Source organism: Peromyscus eremicus, chromosome 6, assembly GCF_949786415.1.
Source record: "Peromyscus eremicus chromosome 6, PerEre_H2_v1, whole genome shotgun sequence".
Lineage (NCBI taxonomy): Eukaryota > Metazoa > Chordata > Mammalia > Rodentia > Cricetidae > Peromyscus > Peromyscus eremicus.
The window spans coordinates 66,972,770-66,984,804 of NC_081421.1; the positions used below are offsets into that span (position 1 = coordinate 66,972,770).

At 42.8% G+C, this 12,035-nt stretch overlaps 1 protein-coding gene across 1 annotated transcript; it reads left to right on the plus strand.

Annotated features, from left to right (window-relative positions):
- Positions 1-658: 658 nt before the first annotated feature.
- Positions 659-5,063, plus strand: LOC131913781 (speckle-type POZ protein-like). The gene is made up of 2 exons (XM_059266563.1): positions 659-3,513; positions 3,912-5,063. Exon 2 carries the CDS (start codon positions 3,981-3,983, stop codon positions 5,061-5,063), a length of 1,083 nt encoding a protein of 360 aa, XP_059122546.1. The 5' UTR covers positions 659-3,513; positions 3,912-3,980.
- The last annotated feature ends 6,972 nt before the right edge of the window (positions 5,064-12,035 follow it).

A 12,035-nucleotide genomic window follows, 5' to 3' on the forward strand; every position in this document is an offset into this window, starting at 1 on the left:
AACAATTAACCAATGAGACCTCTTGAAACTGAGAAGCTTTTGTAGGGCAAAGAACATGGACAACAAGACAAAATGACAGCCTACAAAATGGGAAAAGATCTTCACCAACCCCACATCTGACAGAGGCTGATATCCAGAATATATAAAGAACTCAAGAAATTAGACATCAAAATAACCAACAGTCCAGTTCTTTCATTGGCTCCTGGCGAAAAAATTCAGCCAAGATCCTAATTCACCTGAACTCCTCTGGAACACTCTCCCCAACCCTCAGAAAACCCTTAGCCTTGCATTTTTGGAGTTTAAAAAACCTCACTTTTGCTATGTTCCTGGCTTATCTCTCATTCCAAGGATTAAGGAGAAAATCTATTATGGCAGGAAATAAAGCTGATTTAATTTGACTCAAAATATTTGAGTCAAATTAATTAATATTGAGATGAATAAAAAGTCTTGCTGTTCATTAAATTAATGTTAAAAGCAACCTTTCAATATCATTTGTTTAAGACTAACACTGTGGTTGCTGTGATTAAATAGAAATTCATGAACCAGGCATGATGTGATAGTCTATGGCATTGATCAGAGTAGTCTGAAGGCAGAGACTGACTCAACTCTGCCAGTGTGAGGCTAACTTGGTCCATACAGTAACTTTTAAGAGAGCCAGACATGCAGAGTGGAAAGCTATCAAAAATGAAAGAAAGATGCAGAAATGAAATCATGATTACCTCTTGAATTCCTGCTAAAACATTTCAGATGCTAAAGCTTTAGAGAATGAACTAGTATTTTATTGCTATTCTGTCCTCCTTAAGAAAGTAACTGGGATGGGATGGAGTAATGGTTCAGCAGTAAAAGTTGCTGGATACCTTTCCAGAAGACTGGCATCCAATTTACTGCGTTCATAGGGTGTCTGACCACAATTGGTAACTCCAGTTTACACTTATTCAGGGGATCCAACAGCCTCTTTTGACCTCTGAGGGCACCATATGCTCATGGTGCACAGACCCACCTGTGTAACAGGGCCCAGACATTACCGGGGCCTCACACCTAAGTACAGCGGTCTCCATGACAGAAGTACTATGCATGGTGTAAAACCCAGCATTTCTGGAAAAAACCAGCAATCCCCTGCAACAACGAAAAGGAAGGCTTAATCCACCTAAGTCCACAGCTCTAGGAATACCTCTAAATGTTCAAACCTTGCTTGAAATACAGTAACATTTTGGCTTCTGTAGTGCCCCTTCTGGCTAATTGTTCTTGTTAACTGAAGTTGGTGAACCCAGAATATGGGTTTTGTGCTTAAAACTTCACTCTAAGAATGACTATTTACTGCACCAGAATGTCATGTGGCTGCCAGCTGGTGAATAAAGACTTTCTATTGGCTTAAATCCACGTTAAAGCAGTCTCTTCTCCTCTCTCTCTCTCTCTCTCTCTCTCTCTCTCTCTCTCTCTCTCTCTCTCTCTCTCTCTCTCTCTCTCTTCATCTCCAAAACTTTCTGTGTTTTGTTTCTATGTCAGTTTTGTTTTGCTGTATTGACCGTTGGCTTTCTCTGTTGTGTGGACACCCTGCTGCATAAGACTTGTGCCTTCTCCTGCTGGGGACCTGAATCCTTTTTTCTGGGCCAGGTCCTCCAGAGAACCACCGACCTGAAATAAAAGATCCACCTGTCCAATTCCTGGAATGAGAGACTATATGAACAGTTCTATATTGAGCCCCTGACAGGAGTCTGTTCCCTTATGTGAGGTTGCTCTTACCCTGCAGTACCTGCTCCCCTGAACCTAAACACATAAAGAAGAGTCACTGAGGCTACTAGTTAGCCGCCTACCAAACTTTCAGAGATCAAAACCAGTTGATTCATTTATCCTGGATTGAGGGATGAGCAGCATTAGTGACAGAATTTCAGGAGAGGTAGCCTGGGAATTGCTGAGTGGATTGAATCACTGAAGGTATTGTCATGTCCTCTAGGTTTAGTGAGTCCCTGCAGACATGATGAACTGGAGAGAGGTGATGAAGGTGGGGGCATTTTACAGATCACATATGAACAGGAACTGTCTCTTATATCCAATCTTTGGTAACTGTTGAATATATTCTGCACGTTTTGGAAACCTGAATACTATCTCACTTTTAAGGCCCAGGAGTGTAAGCATGCAAGTTCAAAGTTTAAAGAGGACAGAACTCACCAATGAAGGATGAAAATTATGAGATATTGAGAAGCTGAATCTTGGCAGTCAGCATGATGGAACTGAGAAGCACTTAGGATCTTCTCATAGCATACCCTTAACTGGATCTTGTAACATGAATCTTAAAATGTCTTATTAATAAAAACAAACCCGAAGCCAGGTATTGAGGTGAATGCTGAAAGATCAGAGAAACAGAACCAGCCAAAGCTAACCTCATCTTGCCAATTGCTCAACTGATCATGTTTCCTCACACTGGAAGCCTCTGTGTCCACACGAATGGATCTCAGCTGAACTGCTGATCAAAAGTCTAAAAGCTTAACCAGGCTCTAGTTCCTGATCCTTATGCCTTATAAACCTTTCTGCTTCCTGCTATCACTTCCTGGGATTAAAGGCTTGTGTCCTCATGCCTGGCTGTTTCCAGTGTGGCTTTGAACTCACAGAGATCCAACTGGATCTCTGCATTCCAAATGCTAGGAATAAAGGTGTGTGTGCCACGATTTTCTGGTCTATATGTCTAGTGGCTGTTCTGTTTTCTGACTCCAGATGAGTTTATTAGGGTGCTCAATATATTGGGGAGCACAATATCACCACAGGATCTGGAAGAGTGTTTCCAAGGAGGATTTTCTGGGGGATGGAAAGGGCAAGACCACCAATGAAAGTTGGTGGAGTTATGCCGGGGATTGTGAGTCTGGATGGAAAGAAGACTGGCACTTTCAGAGGTTCCTGCCCAGCTCTGCTTCTTGCCCACCATGTATGAATACTTCCATCCTGATCTCCACGTTGTGAACACTGAGACCCCTGAATCAGAAAGGAAGACACCTCTTCCCAGATCATGTTAGAGGGTGGATTTGGTGTAAAACAATGAGAAGAATAAATAACAGCTTTGTAGGAATGGATACCTTCTCTATTTTATTTAAGATAAACCACAATAAGCAAAATACACATGTGGTGGTTATTCTTGGTTCCCAACTTAACAAGACATGGAATTAACTAAAACTCTAAAATGGAGGTCACAACAGTGAGAAGTGTTTTGCTTCAGGTGAAGTGAGGAGATCCACTTCCAATACACACTTTGGAGGTAAAAAGACAGAGATGTTTAATCCGGATCTCAGGGCCTGAAGACACACACACCTTTAATCCAGATCTTGAGGCTAGAAGCCACACCCTAAATTGGGCCACACCTTCTGCAGGAAGCCTATAAAAGGACATGAAAGCAGGAAGCTCTCGCTATTTGCCTGCTTGCCCTCACCTTGCAACAAGTCCTTCCCTTCCCTGGCAATAGAGAATATTTGGAAATCCAGCATATTCTGAAGACCAGTGGACACATCCAACATCCTGGACTGAGTAAGTACTGAAATATTGGACTTTCCCTTCATAGCTAGCCAATGGGAGATTAGCAGGACTGCAGCCCTAAGTCATTCTAATAAAACTCTTTCCCTCATTCAGAGAAATTTCTTGTATATGATCTGTTGCTCTAGAGAACAACAGTACAATATTTTTGTATGAGTGTATAAAATTTTCCAAAATATTCAACAGTGTATTTAATTTTCAAAACTAGTTACCTGAAGACCTAAGATTCAATCTAGACAAAAATGGAGTGATGTAAAACTGTCTACTCTGAAACTAGTATTGAAACCTGGATAGGAAATTTCAGAGATCCAAGTATCCAGCCTCATAAAAGAGGGAATAGAGGAGAAACAAAAACTAAAATGTAATTCATGTCTATTATTTTGTCTCACAAGGTGAAGAGAAAACAATTGCTAGTTCTTCATATTGGATCCAGTTTAACCTTCAAATTACCTGCAGGAGAAATGGCAGGAGATGGGACAGCCCAGAGATGGGACCACACTCAAATCAGCCTTCAGAATTTCTCCTACATGTGGACCATCAGCAACTTCCGATTTATTCTGGAGGAAATAACAGAAAGCATTAGAAGCCCAACTTTCTCAACAGGAGCCAATGACAAATGGTGTTTGACAGTATACCCAAAGGGAGTCGATGAAGTAAGTGCAGATTACCTGTCAGTTAACCTCGTTTTGCTCAGCTGTCTAAAGAGTCATGTTTGGGCAAAGTTTCAGTTCTGGATCCTAAGCGCCAAAGGAGAGAAAATGCAAACCATGAGGAGCCCAAGAGCCTTTAAGTTCATGCCAGGCTGCGACTGGGGATTCAAAAAGTACATCCTTCGAGATTTCCTCCTGTCCCATGAGCCTAGTCTTCTCTCAGATGACCAGCTTACCCTTGTCTGCAAGGTGAGCATGGTCCAGGTCTCTTTGCACATCTCTGACCAGAACAGGAAGCCAAGGATCCAGGTTCCCAGATGCACATTGGCTGATGAGATAGGAGACCTGTGGGAGAATTCCCGATTCACAGACTGCTGCCTGGTGGTAGCTGGGCAGGAATTCCAAGCTCACAAGGCCATCTTAGCAGCTCACTCTCCAGTTTTCAGAGCCATGTTTCAACATGACATGGAGGAGAGCAGAAAGAAGCGCTTTGAGATCCCTGACCTGGAGCCACAAATCTTCAAGGCAATGATGGACTTCATTTATACCGGAAAAACACCAGACCTGGACAGCATGGCAGCTGCTCTAATGGCAGCTGCTGACAAGTATGGCCTGGAGCGTTTGAAGGTCATGTGTGAGGATGCCCTCTGCAGAGACCTCTCTGTGGAGAATGCTGCCCACACTCTGGTCCTGGCTGACCTCCACAGTTCAGGGCAGCTGAAAACCCAGGCACTGGATTTCATTACAGCTCATGCTTCTGAGGTCTGTGAGACCTCAGGCTGGAAGGCAATGGTGGGCTCATATCCCCATTTAGTGGCTGAAGTATACCGTTCCCTGGCTTCTGCTCATCTCCCTCTCTTGGAGGCCCCTTTCCAAAGCTTGAAGCAATCCTAGGACCTGGTCAGCTGTGTCCTACACTTGTCTCCCAGAAGCAACAGCCAGTGTTGTTACCAATGACACTGGGTAGAGTATAGGATGTGTGGAGCATTTCCAGTGAATTTGGGGAAAGACAGCATGGTAGCTCAGGCTATAATACAGCTGTAAATCAGGTGGTTGTCAGGTTAAAGGAGGTGAAGAGCTGAGCTGTTATACTCTACCCTGTAACTGTACTGGTTTGATTTTTGTCCAAAGAGTTGGAAACTGGAGTTCATATTAGTTGCTGGCCCCAAGCATGTTACAATAACGATTCTTTGGAGAAACCTGTCTGGATTGGACTGAGCAGAACATACAGTCAAGGACTCAGAAAAGAGAAAATAAATGTGAATATTTTATTACAAGAGAAGGATAAGAGAATGAAGACATTTTTCTCCTAACTCAGTGTGTGGGACAGGAGAGATGACTCAGTTGACAAAAGCTGTTTTTGCCTTTGCAGAGGACCCTTGTTTGGTCCTCCTCTTGTCTCCATGGGGTTTTCCATCTATGTAGACAATACCTTACCCAAATGAAATATAAAATGAATAAAAGTTTTAAAATCAGTTTGTGGATTCCTGTGGTGTTTCTGTTTGAAGAAGCCCATTTTAGTCCATCCAGCTCTGCTCAGCTGTGAAAGTTTGTGCAGGGTCTTACTGCCAAACACACGCACAAAAGCCAATGAGAAAATACCTAATGAAGATCTGTTACATTCATAGATTGGTGCCTAGCTCAACCGCCATCACTTAGGTTTTCTCCAGCAGCTGATGGGAGCAGATAATGAGATCCACAGCCAAACATTAGGGAATCTCAAGGAACAGAGGAAGGCAGGATCATAGGAGGGATCAAAGACATCAGGTGAACAGAGCCCACAAATTCATCTAAATAGAGCTCATTGGGGCTCCCAGAGTCTTAAGAGGCAATCACAGAGCCTTCATGATTCTGTATTAAGTCCTCTGCATACATGCTGTGTTTTTTTTTTTTTAGCTCAGTGGTTAGTGGGACTCCTAAGTAGGGGGTATGAGGAGTCTTTGATGTATTTGTCTGATCTTGGGAACATTTTCTTCTTTCTGGGTTGGATTCTGTAGCCTTGATATGAGTGTTTGTGCCTACTGTTATTACATCTTTGTATGTTGTGTCCAGTTGATAACCACAGGAGACCTTTGCTTTTCTGTAGGGAAACAGAGGAGTAGTACATCTCTGTGGAGTGGAAGGAGGGGAGACTATGGCCAGATGGGATTGAATGAGAGAAGAAAACATAAAAACAAATAAGGAAATAAAGTAAAATTGAAAAGACATTTGGGGAAGAAGTATTTGGACAGATCTGTAAAGGAGCAAAGAACGTATAGATCCTTTTGTCCCCTGTAAATGCCCATGAAAGGTGCATTCAGGAGAGGAAGAGTTCAATAATCTAGTAGATAGGATGACCCATTCCATGCACGTTCCGACTCTTTCCCATCTTTCCCAAATTATCCTTGGTATTGCCCCATGGGCCCATGATCACAGTAGCCATTGCAGCTGAGATGGGGGTTATGCATGAAATCAACAACATGGATATAGACTCATCAAGACTGACCTGGTTACAGGTACTGCTGAATGCCAGATCTGCCAACAGCAAAGACCAACACATAGACCCAGAGATGTCACCATTCCACAGGCTGACCAACAACAACGTCATGACAGGATGACTGCATTGGACCTCTTCCTCTGTGGAATGGACAACACTTCGTCCTTTTTGAAGTAGACACTTATTCTAGTTATAGATTTGCATTTCCTAACTGCAGTGATTTAACCAAACCTACTGCATCAGGACTAACAGAATTCCATCATGGTCTTTCCACACAGTGTGGCTTCTGCCTAGTTTCTAAATTCACAGACATGTAGGTGTAACTGTGGCCCACAATCATGGGATCCGCTGCTTGTAACAGGTTCATCAGTACCCTGAAGCAGCTCTCATGATGTTTTGAAGACACAGTTATGGAGCCATTGAAGTGGCAGCAACCTGGAGAGCTGGGATAGGATTTGCCAGGAGGCAGGTTTCTCCATAGTCCAGATCCATGGGTCCAGGCACCAAAGTTAGAAAAGGGAATAGTACCACTCAGTATCACCCCTAGTGACCTCTTGAGAAAAAATTTGCTTTCGGTTTTCATGACCTTAAGTTTTTTTTGCTTGGATATTTTGATTCCAGTGTGTTTGGTAGTGTGGGGCAGTGCTCCTGACTGGAGCCAAAACAAACAGTTCATTGGACTGGAAGCTCAGACTTCTCCCAATGTGGTGACATTTTAATTGTGCTGAAATATGATTTTATTTGTATGCTAATAAGTAATGTTTGCCTGGAGATCAGAGGTCACAAAGCAAGGTCAGATAATGAGCCATGAACAGAAGTCAGGTGTTGGTAGCACATGCCCTTAATCCAGTCACATGCCAGGGAGAGTCTCTGTGTGGTCAAGGACACAGCCAAGCATGGTGATGCACGCCTTTAATCCCAGTACCAACCATAGAGACTGGAGGTTTGCATAGACAGGCAGTGAAGAGGAAGTCATGTGGCTGGGCTTAGAGCCAATGAGAAGGTATAACAGAGAGGCAATAAAAACACAGGTTAGATGGGAAGAAGCTCTCTCTCTGTGGAAGCTACTGCATGGTGATAAGTTAAGGCTAGTCATGGCTATTCGCTATTTCTATGATCTCTTTGGCTATTACCTCTGTATTTGGCTCTGTGTTTCTTATTTAATAAGATTGTTTAGAAATTCCTCTACATTTGGTGCCCACATGGCAAGAACTCATTAAAAAACTGTTAGTGGCCTTACAGGCCAGGGTTTATAGGCACCAGCTAGGCCAGAGTTTACAGGCCCCAGGCCCAGCCAGAGCTACAAGCGGTCCGGCTGCACACAGTCAGTACTGTACTTGACCTTAGTTACAAGCAGTCCAGCTACACGCAGCTGGAGCTACTTGCAGCCAGATCTCCAACTCACGTGTCCAGAGCTTAGAGGAGCCGGAGCTACAAATGGCTCAAGCAGGAGCACGTGGCTGAACTTGAGCTTTTAGCTTTTTTCTCATCTCCTAATAGGGTGTAGGCACTCTCTCTCTCTCTCTCTCTCTCTCTCTCTCTCTCTCTCTCTCTCTCTCTCCTCATCTCTCTGTCTCTGTCTCTCTGTCTGGATTCCCATCTCAGACTGCAACCATGCTAGGTAGCTGTTTTGAAATTTCCTTGGACTTCTACTGTTCTATGCAGACTTGGTAAGTCAATTAAGATATCATAAATCTTAAAGGGAGAAACTACTTAAAAGAGAAAAAATTCTCCAACATTAAAAAATGGGAAATATCTTTACAATGGAAAGAAATTATTCTTTGTTTGATGAAACATTAGGCAGCTGAAAATGGAACAATTACAATGAGAGGATTAATGTTGATTGGTTGTATGTAACATCAATTATACATATTTGTTTAATTATCATTATTTTAGTATTAAAAAAGTTGGTCAACTGTTTATAAATTTGTCCACATCCCAAGCCACTTTGAGCTTCTGATGTCCTCAATCCAATAGGCCATGAGGGAAATAACAGTGTTAGAAACAGATGCAGGCAAAAGAACACACACAGGTGACTTGGGGATACATAGAGAGACACACAGAGAGATAGAGACAGAGGGATGGGAAGAAAGAGACAGAAAAATTGAGAGAGAGAATAAGAGAAAAAGACAGACAGACACTTTGAGAGGCACAGATAGAGAAAGAGATGGAAAGACAGAGTCAGAGAGAAAGAATGAGACTGAGAAATAATTAGAGGGAGACAGAGAGACACTGAGAGGCCAGAGATGGAGACACTATAATGACCACCAGAGGTGGCCTCTACACATTGATACACCTGAACAGACAGAAGGAATGGGACTACAAACAAATATGTATATAGTTATATATAACTACCTATATATTACTATATATGTAATAATTACACTACATACTATAGTGTAATTATTAGAATGACATACATGCTGTGGCCCGGCTAATCCAACAATGGCTGGCTATGAACAGAAATTCCAAGAACATACAATATGCTTGGTCTACCAGGCTGGATGTATCATCTGGTCTTCAGTAGATACTGGAACTACAAAGAAGCAGTCTCTAATGCCAGTAAAGGCAATCAAGCATGAAAAGAGCAAAAATAAAATAAAATTTCTCTTCCTTGTCTTAATTTCCAAATGAAAACAATAACCAGCTCATAATTACACATAAATATAATTTATTATCCATGTACAATTGCATATATTCTCACCCCACAATATATAACTGTCCCCTGTAAAACCACCAATGCCTTATTAACTTAGGATAGGTGGTGATGTCCCTTGAGGGACATTCTTTAATTATCATAATCTTAAATATGAAAACTATTGGCCCTCTCTTTTTGGGTGTTATATCACATGATAAAGAAATTGAATAAAATCACAAATACATGTATGAAAACATTCTTAACAGAGCACAACAGAATCATTCATGCCAGCTATAATCCTCCTCTCTGAAAGTGTTCACAAACACTTACGCTGTATTTGTAATTAATTTCCTCTTCTACTGGTGGACCAGCTTGTCTCCATATTAAGATCAGAAACCATCTTTTTACAGGGTCAAAAGTAGTTTGTTTCTATTTACTGTAAAACTTAAGTTTTTGGAATTTGACATGTTCCACACCCTATACCCTGATCTCTACCTCAGAAGGTAAGATGTTCTGCCAAGTTCCTACATCGCCAAAATTTCCCTGGAACCCACAAACCTTGGAAGTGCTTTGCCTTGAATTTTTTGGCTTAGGAAAATCTCAATTCTCTTATGTTACTTGCTACTTTCTCAAACCTGGGTTTAGGGAGGAATCCTATTGCAGAAATTAAAGCTTACCTAATTTGACTGAATTTTGAGCAGATGCCGTTTATTCTTGCTCAGTAGGAATGACACTACCCACCCTTGGCTCTTTTCATGGAGGTGTGACCTGTGTGTTCATACTGGTGTGTCTCTGCCACGTTATCTGCCTGTATTAAGATGTTGCAGTCTGCCATTGTCTTCAATTATAGAACAAGGTGGCATCAAGTGTAGTCCCAAAGGATTTCCTGCTCAATAACCATTATCTTTCTTTTTTTTTTTAATTTTTATTTTGCAATACAATTAAGTTCTACATACAGGCACAGATTCCCTTGTTCTCCCCCCTCCCGCCCCCCTCACCTTCCCCCCAGCCCGCCCCCCATTCCCATCTCCTCCAGGGCAAAGCCTTCCCCACAGACTGAGATCAACCTGGTGGACTCAGTCCAGGTAGGTCCACTCCCCTCCTCCCAGGCCAAGCCAAGGGACCCTGCATAGGCCCCAGGTTTCAAACAGCCGACTCATGCAATGAGCACAGGACCCGGTGCCACTGCCTGGATGCCTCCCAAACAGATCAGGCCAATCAACTGTCTCACCCACTCAGAGGGCCTGATCCAGTTGGTGACCCCTCAGCCATTGGCTCATAGTTCATGTGTTTCCATTCATTTGGCTATTTGTCTCTGTGCTTTATCCGACCTTGGTCTCAACAATTCTCTCTCATATAAACCCTCCTCATTCTTGCTAATTGGACTCCCAGAGATCCACCTGGGGCCTAGTCATGGATCTCTGCATCCAGATCCCTCAGTAGTTGGATGAGGTTTCTAGCATGACAATTAGGGTGCTTGGCCATCCCATCACCAGAGTAGGTAATTTCGGACTGTCTCTCGACCATTGCCAGCAGTCTGTTGTGGGGGTATCTTTGTGGATTTCTGTGGGCCTCTCTAGCACTTTGTTTCTTCCTATTCTCATGTGGTCTTCATTTACCATGGTCTCCTATTCCTTGTTCTCCCTCTCTGTTGTTGATCCAGCTGGGATCTCCCACTCACCCAAGCTCTCTTTCCCTCGACCCTCGCCCTTCACTACCCCTACTCATGTCCAGGCTGTTCATGTAGATCTCATTCCATTTCTCTGTCATTGGGCGATCCCTGTGTCTTTCTTGGGGTCCTGTTTTCCAGGTAGCCTGCCTGGTGATGTGAGTAGCAGTCCAGTCATCCAGGATCCCTGACTTCAAGCTGTACTATAGAGCTACAGTAATAAAAACAGCTTGGTACTGGCATAAAAACCGACATGTGGACCAATGGAATCGAATTGAAGACCCTGACATTAATCCGCACACCTATGAACAAATAATTTTTGACAAAGAAGCCAAAAGTGCACAATGGAAAAAAGAAAGCATCTTCAACAAATGGTGCTGGCAAAACTGGATATCAACATGTAGAAGGCTGCAAATAGATCCATATCTATCACCGTGCACAAAACTTAAGTCCAAGTGGATCAAGGACCTCAACATAAATCCAGCTACTCTGAACCTGCTAGAAGAGAAAGTAGGAAGTAGTCTTGAACGCATTGGCATAGGAGACCACTTTCTAAATAGAACACCAGTAGCACAGACACTGAGAGAAACAATCAATCAATGGGACCTCTTGAAACTGAGAAGCTTTTGTAGGGCAAAGGATACGGTCAACAAAGCAAAGCGACAGCCTACAGAATGGGAAAAGATATTCACCAATCCCACATCTGACAGAGGACTGATATCCAGAATATATAAGGAACTCAAGAAATTAGACATCAAAATGCCCAACAGACCATTATCTTTCTTACCTCCATTGTGAAGCAACAATCCAATTTCCCCTTGATAATCTTGATCAATCACCTCTCCTACAACTCTTATGTCTTTCTTAACTTGTTGGCTTAAGGATACCAGAAGCCGGAAGAGGCCTGGGAGAAGTCTGAGCTTCCAGTTCAATGGAATGTTTGGTGTGGCTCCAGTCAGGAGCACTGCCTCCACACCATCACCCTGGAACCAAAACTTCCAGGCCAACAGAACTTAAGGTTATGGGAACAGGCAGCAAATATTTTTCCAGGAGGTGACTAGGGGTGACAGTGAGTGGAACTAT

Bases quoted from the DNA above. Each gene is read 5' to 3' on its own strand.
- LOC131913781 (XM_059266563.1), top strand. From the start codon at position 3,981: ATGGCAGGAGATGGGACAGCCCAGAGATGGGACCACACTCAAATCAGC.